Raw genomic sequence first — 22,661 nt, forward strand, 5'->3', positions numbered from 1 at the left:
ATTAAAAATGCATGTAAAAATAAATAAGTTTATTTTTTAAGATGGGGAGGGGGGCAGCTAAATGCCTCCGTGGATAAAGTGACAGACCTGGAGAAAGGAGTCTTAGGTTCGAATCTGGCCTCAGCTATGTCCTAGCTTCATGACCCTGGGCAAGTCACTTGATCCCAGTTGCCTGGCCCTTAGAATGAATAGATTCTAATAAGAGTTTAAATAAATAAATAAACAAAAAGAGGAAAGACATAGGGAAAGGAAGGGGAAAAGTATTTATTAAGTACCTATTGTATGTCAGGAAGTATACTACGGTCTTTAAAATTTTTTATCTCATTTGTCCTCAAACAATCCAGGAAGTAGGTGCTATTATTATTCTCATTTAAAAACTGAAGAAACTGAGGCAGTTAAGTGATTTGCTTAGGGTTACACAGCTAAACAGTCTGGGATTGGATGTGAATTTTTTTCTTCTTGACTTCAGGCCCAGGTCTCTATCATCTCTTAGCTGCCTGTATTATCAATAGGGTTATAGATAGCTTTAAAAAAAAACAAACAAACCTTACCTTCTTAGAATCACAGTTAGGTAGTGTCTGAAGTCATATTTGAACCCAAGTGTCTGTGCACCCCCGAACTCCCAACCCTGCTTTATCCATAGTGCTCCCTAGCTGCCCCCAGGACAATAGATTTTTAAGATGAGAAAGATTTCGGAAGTTTGAAGGAACTGGTAAAAAGAGAGAAGCTGAAAAAAGAAGAAGGTAAAAAAGACAGATGTACAGTCCATAATTCTGAAATAGATTAGTGTTCATTTAGTCATTAAATACTCTTCCCTATGCCAAGCAATAACCATTAAACAATAAAGTATGACATATACATTTTCTCACTTCATTTTTATGAACATTCTATGAAGTAGGCTGGACTGATGATATAATGATGATGATAATAATAATAGCAATACAAACTCTCACATTATAATTCAACATCCCAGTAAGACACTTAGTTTAAATAGCATTCTATCATAAGCAATAAAATCATTTATCCATACTTTCAAACGAACAAAACGGGTTTCCGGCCACTTATAGCACGCTTGATTTGAAGGCTTTCAGAAGTAATCTGAGCCCTGTTTTGATCACATCATAGCCACCTACAGAAATATAATATACCTTTACGAAGAATAGCATCTAGTATAGTGGTAGACATATAATACATGTTCAAGAAATGCTTATTTAAGCTTTTTTTACATAATGATTAACTAGTAATGAAAATCCAAATATGAATTTCTAATATAACTTTAAAAAACCTGATGAATCATAAGAGTATCTCAAAGTTCCAGATTCCTAACTATAATTATATATTAATCTGAAGGCTTATTGCCAGATTTATAAGCATTTATTAGTAAAGAGAGAGAAATCGTCCATTTCAGCTGGATGACTGAGGCCCAGGCTTGCCAGTGATGGTCAGATAAGAGAGCAAAGCATCAGCCCAAGGAGCCAGTGAATTCCAGAGAGGAAGTAAAAAGGCCCACTCTTCTTCTTGAACTCGCTTTTTAAATTGAACATGCTCCTCCCCATGATGACACTGAGCTGGCTCTGGCACACTCACTGCTCACGACACTCACACTGATGCTGGAGCAGCAAAGGACACAGTGTCAGGGCATCAGACATGTGACTCTATGACACCTGTGCCCCACCATTGCAGTGCCTCAGGATAGAAGTATTTTATTTCACACTATATATGTGTCTGTATATAAATACACACACACACACATATACATATATGAAAATGTATAACATAGGCTCTCTTGTCTAATTCTTTGGCTTTGTTATAAAAATAACATGCTAAATCATGTAGCAGAGCCAAAAATTAGATAGGGTCTACACTATGTTCATTTTCACTTTTAAAGGCAAAACCAAAGCATATGAACTAAAAAACTTGCTACATGTTTGTTTTAATGGATAGACGGTTTGGACCTATGAATCAAATCACTTCAAAAATAATGCACATTTCTATTTATTGCTATTCACAGACAGAAAAGGACTGAAGAGGCAATATGTAAAGGCAAAAATACTTACTTGAACTTGGCTGGTGAAAGAGGAGTAGGAGGGAACATTCCGGGTTCAAAAGAATCAAAATAAGTCACTGTCCAAGAAAAACTGCAACATGAAAATCCTGCTGTTATGGATATAACAAGCAGAGTCCAGAATCCTTAATAAGAGAGAAAAAGAGAAAAAAAAGTCTTGTAAGTTTCAAAATGCTGGCAATTACTGAGACACTCTTCTTTAGGGTTCAAGATGAAAATTACATCTAGGAGTAAAACTATGAGATCTATAAAAACACTGCCGTTAGACCCTTTAAGAGATCAGAAGGCTGAAAAATCAGAAAGGAAATTTAAAACTACACATAGATAAGGCAGTCTCTCAGAAACAGCAAAATTCAAAACAACCAAAATTTTTCTTTCCTCTACCCCTTCCAGAAGAGGCTAGCTACTCCACGATTTTTTTTTTTAGGCAAAAAAACCAGTTCTGCCCACAGTTTTTTTTTTCCTTTGGAAAGAGTCCATTTAGTAATAATTACAGACCATTTTAAAAGTCTTAATTTTCAAAAACCAACAAGCCCTGCACTTAGTTCAATCAAACTCTTACTAAAGCTCAGGTACATAAGACAGACAAACAATTTCTCCAGGAATGTGGCATGCATGGGAATTATTCAGGCAGGTATCAGAGCCACTTCATAGTAACAAGCAGAAGAAAAGTACAGAAGAGTGTGGTTTTTTAAGAAATCTATTGGAGCATGAAAAGTAATTCAGAATTAAGATTTGTCAAATGTCAGCCTTAAGTCCTCAAGAAAAGTTAACTCCTTTTCTGACTAACTTGTGAAAGGTAAAAAAGCTTGTTAATTAGATAACTACATTGCATTCTTTTATTTTTCTTCCTTCATTATTAATGAGCCTCCCTTTTTCCACAGATTTCTTCAGTCATGCAGATATGATTTGTAACAACTGATGTTTATGCCAGGATGAAAAAAAAAAAGAGTCTAGTTAGCTTAGAATTACCTATGACATGTTTACTATGCAAGGAGTTTATGCTGTAATTCAAAATCAGTTGGTTTATAATTCACTAGCATACCAGCAAATTAAAGTCATAGCATTAAAGGTCTGGCGTAGACTTTCCACCACCAGTAAGACTCGAAGCAAAGCACAATATGTTTGGGACTGGCAGAAGATGCACCAGACTTTAATGGCCCAGCAGCTGAGGGTTAACCAGGATAAAAAGAACAGTCTAGTCCATAATATTATGCTCTATGTTGTTAGAGTATACATGAAATATCCAGGAGATGTTGTCTATGATCAGTCTATGTTCTATGTTCCATGATATGTGTGTAGTCTTTATTTTGTCTGTCTGTGATCACAATGGGAGGGTTACATTTGGGGAAAAATAAACCTCTTTTCCTTTTCCATTCATTCTGGAAGAATGAAGGAGACAGAGACCTTTTGGAAAATTCAGGAAACAACATTTTTTTTTTTAACCCTTGTACTTAGGTGTATTGTCTCATAGGTGGAAGAGTGGTAAGGGTGGGCAATGGGGGTCAAGTGACTTGCCCAGGGTCACACAGCTGGGAAGTGGCTGAGGCCGGGTTTGAACCTAGGACCTCCTGTCTCTAGGCCTGACTCTCACTCCACTGAGCTACCCAGCTGCCCAGAAAACAACATTTTTAATGGATTTTTGAATTTCTTAAACTCTAAGATAATTTAAATGGTTAAAAGAAATCTTATTCTATGTTCTCATTAAAGCAAGAGTCAAATAAACTAATCTGCAAAACATTTCTCCTTCCATTTCTCACTGGCCATGAGAGAGGGAATGTAGAAATCTAAAAGACAGAAAAAGGGACAAATTGATCCCACCATTGAATTCTATCCAAAAGTTAAATATTGAGATATATGTTTTATGAAAATCACAAAGGATTTTAGAATGCCATCTAAGCAAACCAGCTGAATAGACTTTAGTCACCTTTAAAACACTAATTCATGGGGCAGCTGGGTAGCTCAGTGGATTGAGAGCCAGGTTTAGAGATGGGAGGTCCTGGGTTCAAATCTGTCCTCAGATGTGTGACCCTGGGCAAGTCACTTGACCCCCATTGCCTACCCTTACCACTCTTCTGCCTTATACATAGTATTGACTCAAAGACAGAAGGTAAGGGTTTAAAAAAATTGGTAATCTGTTATTGTGAAATGCCACTGAAGATGAACATGCATTAAAATACAAGTTGTCAACAGGTAATTATGTGTCAACTATACTGTAAAAGCATAGTGCAAAATACATACAAAAAAGTTATATCAGAATATAATCAGAATATAATATAAATCAATTATGTAAAAATATTTTGGGGTATCCATTTGAAAGCTCTGAGGTTTTAAATCAATATCCATTGAGAGTAACTTAATATCAAGTTTAAAACATGCAAATTTTATAGATACAAAAATATTGGATTTTTGACAAAACTGTTATATATTGAATATTATCAAAACATGTACCTTATTCTATAAAAACTGAAAATATGTGTTTAAATGTAAACTATGTGTAAAAGCAATTTGTTAGAAATTGTTCATGTTTATTTGCAATGATATTTGATTTGTATTGTAAACCAAAAGTTCAAGGTAAATTGGTTATGACGATGTACAAAAGATACTATAAACTGGGAAGAATTGCCAGATAGTTTAAGCATTGTGAGTATTGAAACTTGGAAAAAACTGGAAAATTACTGAAAAAAAAATTGGTTATCATGACTTGTAAAATCAAAACTTTTCAACTTCTCAGCTTCAAGATGCAACTGGTGAGATTTGTTGTTTGAGGTAAAAGTCACTGGAATTGCAGCTACTACTAATTTTGAGTTCAGGTATAGTTGTCTGATAGACCATTGAACTGTACCCACCATTCAAAAGGAAAGAATAACCCTGACTCTTAACTGAAGTCAAAGTGTTTAAATCTTTTCCCTACTTTTGACAAAATTGTTATTATATATTGAGGGTTACCAAAACATGTACATTATTCTATAAAAACTGAAAATGTGTCTAAATGTAAACTCACTCTTATTCCACTAGAAAATAGCATAGCATAATAGATCAAGACTTACTACAAATATCTTATACCAAACACTTATTGCAGAATTAACTAGGAAGAAAATATATATATACCAAATCCTAGTTATATTACTCCATAACAGAACATAACCCATAGCAGCATAATAGCATGGACACTTAGAAATTAAACAAATTTGACTTATAAGTAAAGGAGAAATCAGTATTTGCTTGTCTTATGGAACCAAGAATTGGATGCTAACAGAATCAGGCATCAAGTGTGTCCACTTCAGAAAGCAAAAACTGATATCAAGCAAATACTCCAGCTTCATTTGTCTAATTCAAATTAAAAAGGAGCAGATGTGGGAGCAACACAAGAAGATCAAGGGCTTCCATGCCCAATGCACCCCAGGATGTAAAACTTCTGGGTAGTTAGGAAGTCAGGGGCTTTCCGTTCAGCAAGGCTGTGGAAACAAGCCCAGTGTACCCCAAACTGCAAGGCCTCTGAGTAGCCATTAACTTAGAAGCAGTAAGACACAGTTTCCCTCCTTTGCTCAAACCCAATCTATTCTCCTTTCCAAGTTACTAGATGTCCAGTCAAGAAAATAATAATACAAGAGGTATGTGAAAAGAACATATAGTATTCCATACAAAACTGGGTCATACATTGATAAGTTACCTGTGATTTATTATACTATAGAAAACACTGCTCAGTCACTAAGGCAATCTATATCCATTGTCTCCATCTTGTAAATCACTGCCAATCATTGTTTCTTAAAAAGGCTTACCTATTTTCTTAGCCTACATCATTTTCCCTATAAACTGTGCACCTCAAATCAATAAACTAAGTCACTGCCCAGCCCTTCTGAGTCTGCATTCTTATCCCTCGAGACCCCCAACCAGGTGGTCACCAGGGCCTGACACAACTTCACTCAAATCTGTACCCAGTTCAAAAGTTTTCTTTCTTCTGACCTACAAATCAACATAAAATTTAATTGAAGTGAAAGAAATGGAGAAATAAAACTTACTAAGATAGAAAGAAGTTAATCAAAACTAGCAGAAACCAGTAACATTAGACTTAAAACACAATATTCTATATGTAAAACCAGCACAAAATGAAAGTGATTTCATATGGACTCTTTTGTAACTTCATCTATCATTCTTATACATTGTACTTTATATCTTTATTTGGCATCATTATTCCTATCTTTTTCTGGCTGAGGCCCTCCCTACATCTATTATAGAAACACTGTCCTTTGATAAAGGCTGACAACTCTTTTACCTCTTAGAGAATAGCTAGTACTGACAACAGCACTTAGAGGTTTGCTGGTCTCTCAGGACACACATTATCCCATTTGATCTTCACAGCTCTCATAGCTCCAGAACTTAAAAGATAAGGTGTTGGGGACAGGTTCAGTGTCACTGTCAGAATGGGTTCCAACACACATTTTCCTGACTCCAAGTCCAAGGCTACACCTACCACTTCATGTTGATACTGCACTCGATAGTATACTTTTCAAATACTAAGAGATTTAAGAATTTCCCCCTTTCCCCACTTCAGATCTTGATCCCAATAGCTGAGTATCTACAAAAAATCTTTTGCTTATTGAACCTTGCTCCATATTTGAAAAGCAATCACCAACCTATAAATCATTTCAAAACAACTTTTGGAAATCCAGGTCTATAATTCAGAATCTTTTCCCCAAGAAACAATGCTAAAAATCTATTGTTAATACAGCTGGGCTATGATACTCATGGCTAATTACCTGAATTCTGAGAAGGGGAAGGGGACAGATACAGTGCCAATGGAAGATAGAAATAATTTATTAAAAAATTATGGGGACTAGAGCTGGCCCTTGGCTTGTTAATTAATACATGCTTTTTTTTTTTTTTAAACTACCTCCTTTCTTTTCCCTTCTCCCTTAGGACTCACAAGATATTCAGGTTTGCTCTATATTTGTCACAGAATGATTTCCCCCACTCACCAATCAAAATACCCATTCCTTAAGTAGGAATTATTGATGTCTGAACAACAGACAATGCCTAATTATTTTGGAGCCTTAGGGACTTCCTAAAAAGAGCATTTCTTCCTGGTATAATTCTGTAATTTTTAATTTAGGTGGACAGGATTACCAGGTATGAGAAGCACTAGGTTACCTCAGTCTAAAGAATTTCCTAGTATCAACCTTAAGTTGTTATTTCTTAATTTCCCTTGCTTTTCTTTTTCCATTTCCAGTACCAGATTGGTCCACATCCCCACAGTCCCACTCCCTCTCTCTCCCCACCATGGATGTAGGATTGTGGCAAAAGGGGAAATCAGCTTTTTTAACAGTAATTTGAATGTACGGGTTCTTTGTAAATTTGGGACTATGTGAATTCAATAAAGAAGCAGGTGGTATGGTGGACAGATGTGGCATCGATTAATCAAAATCAGTCAGCTGGGTTCTGACCCAAATTAGCTAAAAAATGGGTTTCAATATGCCACAAATTCTTTTTAAACCTTTACTTTCAGTCTTAGAATCATTACCAAATATCAATTTCATGGGAGAAGAGTGTAAGGGAGTTAAATGACCTGCCCAGAGTCACATAGCTAGAAGTGTCTGAGGTCATATTTGAATCCAGGACCTCATTTCCAGGTCTGCCTCTCTATCCACTGAGTCACCTAGCTACCCCTACCACAAATTCTTTTAAGATTACGAGTTGCAGAGAAACTGCTGATCAATTATTTTTATGCTGATGATTCTCATATCTATTCAGTCCTAGTCTCACATCTCCAACTGCCTGCTCAAACTGGTTGTTCAGTAGACATCTTAAACTCAATATGTCCAAAGCAGAAGTTTTCTTTCTCCCTAAACCTTCCCTTCTTCCAACTTTCCTATTACTGTTGAGGCATTCAAACTCTTGCTTTTTTATTTCACCTAAACATTCCTCCCAAGCTCCCCCTCCCCCTCAATATTTGATACTGCACTTGGGTGCAGGCCCTCACCTTCTCACAGCTGGACCAATCTGCTGGTGGGTCTGCTTGTCACAAGTCTAATCACTAGTTCATCCTCCATTTAGCCATCACAGGTGATTTTCCTCAAGAGCAGATATGAGCATGCCCCGCCCCCCCCAACCACACCTCCTCAATAAACTCCAATAGCTCTCTATAATTTACAGGTTAAAACAAAAGATCCTCTGTCGTCATTCTAAAGTCCTTCACAGCCTACCTCCCACAAACATTTTCCAAACTTCTGTTGGCTTACTCCCTTACACTTTTTCATCCAATAACACATCTCTTTCCTCAAAGTACCTCATCTCTACTCTGGGCCTTTTTTCTGGTGGTCCCCATATATAGAGGGCTTTCCATCATCTCCACATCTTATCTTCCTTTAGGACCCAGCTTAGGCCTTCTACAGGAAGTCATTCTCCATCTCTGTTTATTTCTCATTTATCCTGTATATAGATAGCTTGTTGGTACAGTTGTTTACCTTTTGTCTCCCCCATTAGATCCTAAGCTTTTCAAAGGCAGGAACTGTCTTTTTTCCTTTTTTTTTTTTTTTTGATATGTGTCTGGCAAAAAGCAGACACAAAATTCCCTCTACCAATGAAATCACATATTTAGTCCTATCTCCTATTTGGTCTAAATCTGGTAACTGAAAACTACTTTTGCAGGAAATTGCAATTATAATTAAACAAACAGATATTTATGACTATATTCTATTATTGTTGAATTAACTATCATAAAAAGGCCACACTTATTCATTTCTCTACATAAAGCTTATCTATTTAAAAAATAGTTGTAGTCAGTGTATTCTCTATCAGTCAACAGGTTTTTATCTTGTAAAGTTTGCAGTTGTTTGTTATCTCAACTATTAGACTGTTAGCTCCTTGAGAGCAGGGATTCTTTTGTTTCTCAATGTATTCCCAGCCATTCACAAGCACTTAATGTTCATTGATCTTTAAGTGCCTAGTCCAAGGTACTATGCAAGGTATTAAGAGATAACAAATGAAAGAAATTTGGCTCATTGCTTCTCAGTCATAATTTCATGTGGCTATTTACCAGAACACCCTACATATTGCTCAAATTTAATTGTAACTATGATCTGTTCTGCCATTCCTCAACTATTTAACATTGGAATATTAGCTGTTTCCGGTTTTTGTAATAACAATGCTGCTATAACTTTTTTCTCCCTTTTTGATGATATTCTAGGCATATTCCAAATAATGACATTATTGGACCAGGGAGTGTAATTATATTGGTGACCTGTCCCATCAAAATTATCATATAAAACTTATCCCCATTTTATGAGGTAGAATGTTTTAAAAAATAATTTGTTCCCTTTTGTAAATTGAAAATAGTTCCTTTAGAACTAATAGATTGCCTTTGACTACTTTTTACCAGTCTCATAATTTTGTTGTTTGTTATATTTGCAATATCATACCATGTTTAATGCTGATCATTACTATATAGAAATTTTAATTTTTATCAATACAGTATCTTGGATTTATCTCATTCACAGTATTTGACAGATTATCTTCTCTTCCATAAGTTATTTAATACTATCAAGAAGCTGAAATTTAATACAGTATAAAAAGTGAGTCTAAGCTTACTTAAGTCTATATTTGCAAATTTTCCAACTTTATTTCTCAAATAATGAATCCTTTCCTCAACTTATTTTCTATAGAATTATCAAATTAGTTTGACATATGTTGATTTGACAAAGTGAGATACAGTGGGTTAAATCCTAATTTCATTTCTATCTTCCTGAGAAAATGGGAGTGACAATCTCTCTGGATCTCACATCATTATGTATAAAATGAAGGGTTCTGGTTATATAACTTCTTGTTCTAAAACTATTATCTCAATGCCAATATTGTATTTTCCTCATTTGACATTTTTTTCCTACCTAGTACTTTTTAAAATTTCATTTTTTTTCAAGCTCCAAGAACTTCCCTACAGTACACTTCTGACGTTTTTGCCAATTGGACAAAAAAAAAAAAAAAAAAAAGTAAATTTAGAAAAAGAACCTAACAAACCCCATCTGCCAGTAATTAGCATTAAAAATAGCAAAATGTTCAATACCTCTTCTCAGTTGCCTAGCTAATGGATATAAAAATGTTTGGGTGGATTTGGTTCAATTATTTAGTTACTTTCACATTTTTATTTGCTCAGCCTATTACCTAACTTTAATCCCAGTCCTCATTTCCCTTCCTAAAACCAGAAATTTATTCACTGAGCTCCATTACATCTCATCATCTCTCAAATCAGCCCACTGACATCCTCAGGAAATTTTCAGTGCTTAAGTAGTATTGGTACATGGAAGTGATGTTATTTGGATTAATTTTACCTGGTTCACATAATATATCATCCAGCAAGAATTTCTGCCCTTCCAACTGTATGAAAGACAGGATTTAGTTTTTTCAACTTCAAATGATTAATCTCAATGATTTACTTTAATTTCTTGAAAGGAAATTATATCCTCCTATTCCATAACTCCCTAATACAGACCTTTCTAATTTGAAACTGGAGGTTTACTAGATTTCTGGAGTACAAAGACTATACTATTCAATTAAACTGGGAAGCTAGTAGAAACACTGATTCACAGTCACTGGACACAAATTAACTTCCATCTGTCACCAAGTCTGGCTTCTTCCTTTGAAATATATCTTGGATTTACTCTTCACTCAGTCCCTACTTCTACTACTCTTAAAATGTAAATACCTCCTCTCATAATTAGATTAACCTCCTCCTATAACTCCCATACAATCCGAAACACTGTTTCAACTTAATTTCTAAAGAACCTAAAGTAGCTTCCTATAGGACAGCCCAAATTTTTCTATACTGTTTTTAATGCCTTCTATAATCTAGATCAATTTGATCCATCAAACTATTTACCACTACATTTTTTTTTGCCAAGTCATCATCCTTGATGTTTCTCATAGATGCCATTCCCACTTTGAATAATGGTTTAAGGATTGAACTTTTACCAGTTAATATAATTTAACAAGTCTATGTGGGAAGATTTCAGTATTTGGGCTTTTAGGTTTGCAATATATGGGATCTGTTCAATTGTATCTTGTAGTCAATTTTTAAAGAATCCAGAAATGAGAACTGAGTCAGTAAATAAAACATCTTGACAGCCTTGGCTAGCTCTTCAGATGCTCACTTGTATTATTTCTTCATGTACCAGACTGGATGTTCACTTTCCCTTCCATTCTGTTCATTTAAGCAGGCATGTTCTTCAAGGTGGAATTTGTTTCCCTTCTCAGGGAAACTTTCCAACTGCTCAGGACCAAGTAATTTTGCCTTATTTTCTAATTATCACAAATATCGAAAATTCTTTTATATAGTTCTTTTGGGTTCAAGTACTAGGCCCATCTAACATATGAAAATATAAAGATTAATACATAGTTTCCAGGGTATCTATGAGATTTTAACATCAATTTGCATATTTTAAAGGTGTATCATTATAATGATTTTCTTTTGCACTACCAAATTTAGAAACTTGTGTCACACTTCATATGCTTTAAATCAATATGTAAATGTGTGTTGTTAATGATTACTTTCTAAAAAGACCCCTGAGGGCAGGAACTATTTTTTATAATTATTTTGTAAACATTTCTTTGCCCATGGTGCCAGCTCTAAGAAATGGTGAGCAAACAAGATTAAGAACAAAAGAAAAAAAACACTTAAGTTCTCCTGATTCCAATATGGCCCTAAGGATATTATAACCTACCTTTGAGTCTTTGGTTTTTGCATTCATATTATGAGGGCAATTTCTACTTGGAAAAATACTTTATCACTCAGAGGGCACTACTTTGAGACATTATGCAATATTATCTTACATATCACATAAAACATGATAACCTCATATCCATATAATTTCTAAAAGCTGTCATGTTATCAGTTTTGAAAATACAGCATTTTAGGACAAACTACTTTGGAATGTTATAAGACATCTCTACATAATACTTCACTTTTTGATAGCTTTAGATTAAAATTGTGATACTTGACCAAACCAAAATCATATCAGTTATTGTTCATGTAGGATACACCTGACAAATCTTAAGATCTTAAGCATTATGTGCTAGTTGGTTGTGTACTGAGTATACTGTCTTCCTATAAGACCTTGCAAATTTAGAGGCAGTGACTATACCAGAAAGGGCTCCTGATTTGGAGAGGCACTAGGTTTAATTTACACTTGGGCCCTAAGTAACCTCAGGCAAATTATTTAAATTCTCTGGCCTGCATCTTTGTCTGTAAAATAAAACTAGAGGTTTATGATTCGATTCAGCTCTAACGTGTTTGATTCTAAGGGGAGGAGAAAACAATGATGAATTTAGGTAGCAACTGTAGTAGAGGTAACACTTTAGATACTGACAATAGGACATACCTTCAAGTTATTTAGAGGGGAAAAAAAGAGCTCCATTGAATACTAGGTCATTTTTAAAAATACATTCTTTAAAAATATAATTACTTTGTTTTAATTTGAAGTTTGATGAACTCAAGCAGTAGTTACAGACTAAAATGTATGACACTGTCATGGTCTTTAAATAGTAAAAGCATTTTGGAAAATTATGTAACTCTTGTGAAAAAAATGCAACATCCAATCTTTAAATCTTATCAATTCTTCATGGGGGAAAAAAGTAGTCACACAGTAGTAAATGGTATAGATGCTATTTTTAATCATTTGGATATTCCAACAATGATTTCCATATGAACACATTTCCTTAGAATACAGATACTGTTTATATAGCATCATTAATAACAATTCACCTGTACACTTAATTGTATTTGCAATTAATGGAGTCCCTAATCCATACTATTAAGTACACAGATGAAATTATTTTGAATAGCCAGTTTAAATTCTCTCTGAATACACGATACTTAAAATTGTGACCTTAGAATGTAGTAGAGAACCTTTTCGAAGAATCTGATCTCCTTTGCAGTGAGAAATTTCTCAGTGGGGAAAGATAGCAAAAACTATTTCTCAGGATTACAAAGACAGAAGGGCACTCTTTCTTTGAGGAAAAGACCAAGAAGGTCTGGTATCCTTAATCTTACCAATGCAGAAAATACTGCCACTAATGTATAATAGCTTTTTTATGCCTTTTCCTATGATTTTTGCTTGTACTCCCACAAACCATCTAATATTCAGTCTTCTTTAAATTCTAATAAATGACCATTAATAGTTGTTACCACAATTCAAGATGTTCATTTGTTATCTTCCCACTCTTCTTCCAGTTACATATGCCCTTGCCCTTTTACACCATTTCTTAAGTACCATTCACTTCAGGTAACAGATCATAGACTCCAAAACTCATTCATCAGTTGCTATCATTTTGATTCATTTGAGATGGTATTCTTCATCTATGTAAGTTATATAACAGTTTCTGAGATGACTATGGGTCTTACTGCAGAGATCCTATACAGTTCTAGAGCTCTAGACAGACAACACAATGCCATCTACAAACAGGATCAGCTGGAGGACCTTAATATTCAGAGGAAAAATCCTATGTATCTGAATTTTTCTCTGGACAGACTCAATAACAGCAAACATTTCTGAATAAATCTTATACCTTATACCTTTACTTTTGTCAATATAAGGATGACTGATGAACAATATCATCTTTGTGGTTGCACCTGTCATAGAATATCATAGAAATTTAACATATAACATGCACCTTTGTTGAAATCCTTGTAACGGTGCTTCTTGCTTTATCAAAGAGCAAAGTATATACTAAGTTGTTTTTTTTTAAATTTAAAAACAAAACAAAAAAAACCTTACCTTCCATCTCAATACTCAACACAATATTGTGTTCAGAGAGAATTTAAACTGGCTATTCAAAATAATTTCCAAGGCAGAAGAGCTATAAGATAGTCAATGTAGGTTGACTTGCCCAGAATCACAACTACAAATGTCTTACAGTAGGTTTGAATACAGGTTGCTAGACCTGACTCTCAATACATTGAGCCTCCTAGCTGCCCCTTAGATGCTAAGTTCTAAAATTTTGTTCAGAAAACAAAATATAAAAAGGAATATGCCAATTTAATCAAAAAATAAAAGTTCTGAAGGGCAAAATCCTTTGCTCCCTTTCCAGAAATATCCAACACACTCATATAAGCAATGGCCTATCTTTAAGTGGCTATTTCAAAGACTGAGTATTTGCTTTTACAAAGCAGAAAAAATATTAGAGACTGAAAGACACCAATTTTGTACACTAACAGATGTTTTATTAAGTTTTGCACTGTGATATAAACTGTTAGAAGTCTTTTAGAAAAATCCACCAAAAACAAATAAATGGCATAAATGATTAGAAGTGTCACAGCTTTTTGATGTCTGAAGTTCTGGATCCAATGTGCTATTGCCTTCTTGAAGGAACAACGTACAAACCCATATACATATTTATAAACAAGTTATTCCTTCCCTCTTAAGGCCCCAAACAGCCTCCCAAGCCTCAGTTGTACATACATACATACATACATACACACACACCTATAATAACCTTTTAATTCCATATATTCTAATTTAACATTATTTAGAAGGGAATTATCTTCACTATTTTTTCCAGTCATTTTATAATCCCTTGGAGCTGCATTTCCCCATACCTATTTTGTTTCATTAACAAGACTGGTACATAGTTAGGTAGCTAGGTGGCATAGTGAACAGATTTGGAGGTCAAGAAAACAAGTTCAAATCTTGCTTCAGTTACATAATAGCTGGATGAACATTAGGGAAATCATTAAACATCTTGTAGACTCAGTTTCCTAATCTGAAAAGTGGGGATAATAGTACTAACATTTCATAAGACATGCTAGAAGGACTAAATGAGAAAAATATGTAATATATTTTGCAAACCTTCAAGTGCTATATAAATACTATTATTGAGACCATTTAAAGAAAATTTAATTGTAACTAATAATATCCAAAATCAGCATTCTAGCCCATTTTCTTCTGAGTTTGTCATAAATTTCTCTTCTAAATAAACTTCCTGTTATTTTTTTGCTTTTACTTTTTACTGTTATGTTACTATTTATGAAATAGTAATGGTTAAGATTTTGAAAGACCACTTCCTGGATCTAGACATAAGTAAAGATACATGGGAAATGGGTCACAGATAAGAGGCTTAATCATTTCTTACTGTCAGAATATGCTAAATTGGTATGATACTATAAATGACTTAAGAAGTAGAGGTATAACCTAGTCAACAAAGAAGAATTTAGTGGACAACTAAAAAGAGGCAGGGTTTTCAAAAGGGAAGACAAAGGACTAGCTATTAGAGAAGTATAATAGGTGGCACTAGCCAGAAGTCACAAAGGTGTGCTGTTAGTTCACTATAGCAGAAAACCAGCTTCTTCCAAGGATAGAATAAGACTTAAATGGCTAGTAAATATGCTTCAGACTACTTTTACTATGTCAGCATTTCCAGAAATTTGTAGAAATATAAAGATATATTTAATAATACAGCAAGATAGCCTTAATGCCTAATGCTAGAGCAGCCCAGCTCAAAGCCAAAGGAAATCCTTAGAAATAGGCCAAAATGATTCTGGGAAGGATTAAAGGTTTAGTTTTTGTCTTTTTTTTTTTTTAAAAGGTCTGGTAAGCATTTAGAATCTCAATTTCCCACAAGATAGTAAGTTGCATCTTTTTTTTTGGTATGGTATCCAAGGTTGAGGTTCAGAAAAAGGCTAGTACCTCACAATTTATGCTCATGGAGATGAATTTTATATGGTAACACCAGGAAAATGTTTCTATGGTTTAGAGGGGAAAGGATGATTTTCCTAGCTATTGTTTTTTTTTTATCAACCCTGTCTTGGCTCTAAATCAATTTTTTCCATATTAAATTCAGGATAGCTTAAGGTAAGGAAGCTCCTCCCATTTCAGTGTTGGCTGAATTCAGCAGTTCAATGGCCTAGAAAGAAAAGAGCTCATGGAGCTAGAACAGATAAAAAGCCAACTCATTAGAGGAAATGGTGGGAACAGCTGTGCACTTTGATCACTTAAAGACCATTCTCAAATGATTCTATTTCATTATTCTTAAAACTGCTTAACAAAAAACATATTGAATAATTTTTCTACCTCTCAGTGACAGAAGAGTAATGGATTTTTCTGTTTTGTTAGGAAGGAGAAATGTGGCCATTTACTATAAATGATGAGTATAAAATGCCTTTAAAATATAAGGTAAATAGGGAATGAAGGAAATAAGTTACTTAGGATTAAATTCCACTACTACTCTTTAGAACTTAGTTTATATTTTTTCATTTGGTGCAGTCCCCCAACCTTGATTTATTTGCACAGGAAACTTCATGCCTGGGGAAAAAGCAAAAACTCAAGTAAGCCATTTGCCTATTTTGTTCATACCTAATAAACCAGTCTCTACACCATCTTCTTCAGTCTTCAAATTTTCAGCATGCAATTCTGTGAATACAAAAGAAGGCTTAGGTTCAAAAGAAATTTAATTCCTAATCAATTAGCAAACATTTATTCACCAAACGAACAAGGAACCTGGATTTTTTTTTTTTTTTGGAAACCTGGCATTAGGGGAAAAAAAAATCCTAGCCCTCAATGACTTTACATTCTAAGTAAGTAAAATATGTATACACATAAGCAAATACAATGTAATAAGGGGGGGGGGGGGGTGATCAGGAAAAGCCTTCTCAGAAGCAAAGGAGTAGAAACCCCATTCCAGATATAAGGAAAAAGCCTCTTCAAAGGCAGATAGAACATCACAGGTAAAGGAGAGCTAAGAGGCCAGTTTGGCTAGATAAAAAAATTTACAGGGTGTAGGGATAGCTGCCTGGCTCAGTGGATTAAGAACTAGGCATAGAGAAGGGAAGTCTTGGGTTCAAATCCAGCTTCAGATACTTCCTAGCTGTGAGATCCTAGGCAAGTCACTTAACTCTCACAGCCAAGCCTGTATCAACTCTTCTGCCTAGGAACCAATTCATAGTATTGATTCTAAGATGGAAGGTGAGGGTTTAAAAAAAAAAAAAAAAGAGTTGAGGACAGAATATGTAATAATTTTGGAAGCTCAGTTGAAGTTAGAGACGTTTTTATTATATCCCAGAGAAGGGAGGCATAGACTTTTTGAGTAACATGATCAGACTTATGCTTCAGGAATATTACTTTGGCATCAGTGTGAAAGAGAGGTGAGACACTGCAGGTGAGAGATGAATGGCTGTGATTGGAAAAGGGAAGGATACAGATATGAGAACTTGCAGAGGCAGAATTTTCGTAACTTGCTAACTGATTAGATGAGGATGAGTTTAGAGTAACTCTTAAAAGACTGAGCTCTCAGGACAAGGACTTTTAATCAGGAAATTAATAAGCACTGAAAAATCACATTAAAGGGTTATTTGGTGGTTGAGAGAACTTCAACCAGTCTGCTAAACTGTCTTTTCCATATGGCCAATGGCAGGATATCAGATAGTAATGTCTTCCATCTGGAATCATGGAAAATGAGAGGAAAAAGTGGATTTTGGATCGAGTTCCTAACAAAGCATTTTCCTAATTTTTATTTCATCCCTGTCTCCTAATTTTCCTCAGTTGTCTGTTAAAGTCTCACCTTCTACAGGAAGTTTTTCACAATTTTTCTAATTGTAAGGTTTCCATTCTTCAATTATTTCCTATTTATCCTGTATATATTATGTTCATACATAGTTATTTGTATGCTGTTTCCATCAATTGACTATGAGCTCTTTTCGAGAACATGCCGTTTTTGGCACATGACAGAAACAATATTTATTGACTTGATTTATAGTGATATATACATACACTATTTCATATTTAAAAATATAAATTATATATCTATATATTTCTGTAAGGGTTCTTCTAAATAGGGTATATGTAGATAATACCTTCACTTGATGAAAAAGACACTGATAAGATAAATTGCCTAAATTCAGATCAGGGCCTCCAAATCTCTAAGATGTAAATTTACTTATAAACTATACAGATATACTTCTTGTATTGCAAAACTTTCAAAAAAGAATATGATGAAATAGAATTTATTACTATAATTAATAGGGAATTACAAAGACTTTTTGTAGAGGAGTAACATGCATGGTCAGACCAGCACTTCAGGATAATCATTTTGGCAGTTGTACGTAGAAAGGGTTGGAGAAAATATATCTGTGATAACTAGATTAAGTCTACACACGGCCCATCTTTAGATTTAATCACCAAAGGTAAGAACACCTCTAATTCTGGGAGGTCTATAACCTAAGTATGCTAGAGTCAACTGACCTGCCCCCTAGGAGGTCTTATGAGAATTGTCTATTGTGATTAAACATGCAAATTAGGAGGAACAGGAAGTGACCCATAAGTGACCCCTTTAAAAGGAGAAGGTCCTCAGTCGGCTGAGTGGAAGACAGCATCTGGTGAGGACCTCTTCTGGTACATGGAGAAGTGTTGGAATGCTGAGACTCTGGTGGGACCTCTGCTTCCCTTTGAATTATCATGTGGGTAATTTAGGCTGACTCTCTTTTCCTTTGGCGTTTCTGGAGGCCTCTCTAATTGTAAAAGGCCTTTTGGCTAGAAGCCTTGTTTAATTAACCTCTGTGCTCCTCTGTTGGGCCTCTAAATTCTTACCCGGTCCAGGTCAGAGTTTCTCTCAATTTCCCTACCTTCAACCTTCCTAATTGTAAATAAACTTCCATAAAAGTCAATTTTGACTTGATTATTCTTAATTGAGGATTGATACTAGAGCAATCTTCTGGCGACCACCTTTTAATATATTGAACCCATAAAAGCCCTTTTTCCCCCTTACAGCAGTTTTGGCTGACCACTTAAGATTGTGCCGTTACTCTCAATCTTCTGATATCTTCTTGCCTCTTCTTTTACTCTGTAAACCTCAATACAGCTGAAAGAGGTAAATTCAAAAAATTTTTTTTTCTTTTACCTTAGAATAGCACACAGCCATTTGAAATTTAGTGGCTAGGTTCTAAGACATCACCTGGGAAACTGTTTTAAATTAGCTGATCCTCAGATTTTGGGAAGGATTATATCTCTCAGCTGGCTAGTTTGCCTTACTGGCAACAAACAGGCTGCTCATTTCTTAATTAACTGTGGGCCACACCTAGAGAAAAGCTTGTAAAAAACCTCTCAGAGGGAAAGCATCTCTACTCCTGTGTCCCAAACAATTTCATCTTGTAAAAAAATCTTTGGAAAAAAGCCATTGAGCTTAGCTCAGTTTTGTTTTTAGAAAAAGTGATTGTTAAAATTGAAATTAACCATTTTTACCTTGTTTTACTCCTAAAAAAACAAAAAACCCCCACAAAACTCCTTTTGCCTCAGAAAAGCTGCATTTTGCCCAAGAGAAACTCGTGCTTAGGAAGCACATTCTAACTTTTTTTTTATTTTTATTTTTTTTTTTTACCCTTAGCAGCTACTTAATCTATATTAATCCTATACTTAGCCTCAGACAAAAGGTTCCTAGCCCAGCCCTCCACCCAAAAGTTAATTAAATCAAAGTGTGACATACTTAAAAAGTGTGAAGTACTTAAAGGGACCACGCTCTTACTTGTGAATTCTCACCTTGACCTTAACCCCTAGCCAAGGGAAAACCTACTCAGTAGGGCCATCTACTGACAAAACTAGAATTACAAGCAATCCATTACTTAAATTTAAACATAAGAAAACCATTCAAAATGATTTTTGATAGCATTTCCCAAGCTGGAACAACATTGTTTTTTTGGTATTTAAATTGGCTCATAATCCCAGAGAATATATCACAGTAGATACACTTTACACTGTTCCTGGGTATGCTTATGATAGCAGGATATGTGGCTATCCATCTATCTCTCTTTAAGAGAAGACTGACAGTCTGCAACACATCCAATATGGGGTTTGTCCACACTATGCTCAGTGCCAGTATGGGGATCCCCAGAGGTGTGACCAAAGCAAACCTAGATGGATGATAATACTGGGGAGAAGGAAATTTAATGATTCTGGAGGTGACTTTTCAAGTCTTTTCAGATTCCATTGTTTTCTTAATGATTAATTCTTTTGTTTTGTTTCCACTCCATAATAGGACTCTGGAACACAGTGCCAATCCTTTCATCTATACTGTATTTGCTGATTGTTTTAAGATTTAATCTTTTTTGTTAATTGTCAAATATATGATGGATGGACTCCATCAAACTGGTTACAACCTGTATTAACAATCCTTAAGAGAATTTAATGAGCTAAATATCTCAATTGATTTTAAAGAGCTTTCAGAAGTAATCTTTAGATATTTAGTAACATCTACTATCTCTGATCATTTGCCTGCCTCTGAGTTCTTTGTAACAAGATGTAAAGGTTCATTTAGTAGCTGAAGTGATTATTCCCCACCTCCACATTTGTACAAATGTAATGGATGAGATATAGAACAGTCTCATACCAGAGGAAATGGGAAGATGAAAACCAATTAGAAAGCTTCCTTAGAGGGAGATAGGTTGCATAGTAGTTAGAGCACCAAGAATCTGGGTTCAAATCTGGCCCCAGACATATCCTAGATGTGTGACCTTGGGCAAGTCATTTATTTAACTGTTTGACTAGCCCTTGTCCTTGCGTCTTAAAGAGTTGTAACTAAGACAGAAATAGGTTTTTAAAAAAGGAAGCAAGTTTTAAATTTGTCTATGGCCTGAAATAGAGTGGTGGCTAGGAGTAAAGAGAAGGGTACAGTTGCTAGTGTAGCGTCCAGGTCTCAGGTAATAACTGTCCTAATGGGTCCATAACCAAACCAATGGGAAGAGACTGGGAGGATGCATATGGAAGGAAGCAAAGTCAGATGGTTGTTAGACAGTAATGGATTAAATTGGGATAGTATGTTTGTGTTGGAAACAATCCTATAGAGAGGGAGGATTCCATACTGGAGAGTGAGATGTTATCAATCTACTTCTGCTTAATCTCCACTGCTAATTTTATCCTGAATGGGTCAAAGTGTACTCTGTTAAGAGTCAATAATAGCCACTTGAAAGAGGCCCTAATTCAAGCACTTCCATTTGACTGTTTTTCTGCCTTATATAAAAGGGGGAAAAAAGCTCCCTATTTCCTTAAAAAATAAAAACAGCAGCTACAAGTAATAGAGATAGCAGCAGGTTCAGTAGAATTAAATCATCATGCCAATCACTGTAGGGTATCCAAGCATAAGACCCCATCGCCCCTTCGACAAAAAGCCTTTACCAGTTTGCTATGAGTTATGACACTCCCCTCCTCCTTTAACCTGAATGGATTTGCATGTATTTAATTGTTTCCACGTAGTTTTCCTGAACTAGACTAGGGTCCTTGAAAGCAGGGGCTGTCTTTTGCCTATTTAGCTACCATTTGCTCAAGTTGGCTAAGTGGTAAACAGAAATCATCAACCACCCTTTACCCAGGGTCTTCACCCCACTCCTCTACACCCATCCCCACCCCACTCCCGTTCTACAGCTATAGTACCTTTCACGATCATGTAGACGATAGCAAGGAGGAAAGCAAGGAGGGCAGCAAAGAGAAGAGAACAGACCACAGAGAGGATCTGCACTGGCCACTGTCTGCCCAGAGAAGCTCCAGAAGGCTCGGGCAACCCCGGAGTGACCCCATTGTGTTTGTGGGGCTGAGGCGGCGGCGGCGTGTCTGCAGAGAACTCCGCTCGGAGGTCCCGGACCACCTCGTTTCCCCCATCATCCTCGTAGTCATCCTCTCCTTCCCCCCAACTGCACCCCCCCTGGGAGGAAGAGGGATAGGCAGAAAGGAGCAGGGTGGACGGAGGGCCTACACGACGGAGGCGAATCGAGCCGCTCCCACTAGCCAGGAACGACATGGCGGGAAAAGGGGAAACGGAACCCGGAAGCTCAGGGATTTCCTCCCTTCCCCTTCCCCTCCCTTTGGCCAATTAGCGCCCCGAAGGCTCCAGGGTGCCTACCAACGAAGGCTGAGGAAAGGGGGGTGCGCCCCCTGGGAGGGGAGCAGGCAGCAGAAGCGCCAGGAAAAAGTACATCAGGGGATAAACCCGACACCACGGAATACGAGAGAAGGGAGAGCGAGGGAAGGAAGAAAAGTGGGGGAATGTGGGGAAGAGAATGGCTTAGGAAGGCAGGCACCTCGCAGAATACAATCCCCTCCCCTCGCAGTGCCAGGTCCCAGTCCCAAGACCTCCGCCTCCACCGCCGCCGCGTAGCCTCCAGGCAAGCCGCGCACGTCTTGGCCCGACGGCCCTTCCCACGCCGCATATCCTGGCGCTCGGTCCTAGCGCCCGCCGCCATTACTGCCGTCCCGCAACCCCTCCGAAACCCCTTCCCCAGCCAGTCAGCTTTTCTCCCGTTCACCCCTTCAGACTACGCGAGAGAACTTTCTCCGTTTAACGCCTAAAAGGCATCTGAAGCGCACGAAGTTTTGTTTCTTCCTTTGCCAAACTGCTTCTCCCCACTCCTCTACTTGGCTTACAACCTTCTCCCCACTGCCACATTTCCCTTCTCGCGCAGCGCAGCGTCACGCTCCCCGTCTTTACCCTGGCCATCGCGCGCTCCGCCAGTCTCGCGCTTTCTCACCCGGTGCCTTCCGCGTCCTCGAGCCCCCTCCTCTTCCCTCCTCCCTCCCCTTCACCTCCCCCCCTCCCCCGCCCAACCTCGAGCGTCGCGCGCGCGCATCCTGTC

At 36.6% G+C, this 22,661-nt stretch overlaps 1 protein-coding gene across 1 annotated transcript in view; it reads right to left on the reverse strand.

The window, feature by feature from the left end:
* Nucleotides 1-21,833, reverse strand: part of ARL6IP6 (ADP ribosylation factor like GTPase 6 interacting protein 6) — a 59,092-nt gene extending 37,259 nt beyond the window's left edge. The window contains exons 1-3 of the mRNA XM_044669871.1: nt 21,466-21,833; nt 16,405-16,461; nt 2,058-2,190 (exon numbers count right to left, since the gene is read on the reverse strand). Coding sequence (XP_044525806.1) covers nt 2,058-2,190; nt 16,405-16,461; nt 21,466-21,829 — 554 coding nt within the window. The 5' untranslated portion in view covers nt 21,830-21,833. The remainder of the gene's footprint in view (nt 1-2,057; nt 2,191-16,404; nt 16,462-21,465) is intronic.
* Nucleotides 21,834-22,661: the final 828 nt, after the last annotated feature.

Source organism: Gracilinanus agilis, chromosome 3, assembly GCF_016433145.1.
Source record: "Gracilinanus agilis isolate LMUSP501 chromosome 3, AgileGrace, whole genome shotgun sequence".
Lineage (NCBI taxonomy): Eukaryota > Metazoa > Chordata > Mammalia > Didelphimorphia > Didelphidae > Gracilinanus > Gracilinanus agilis.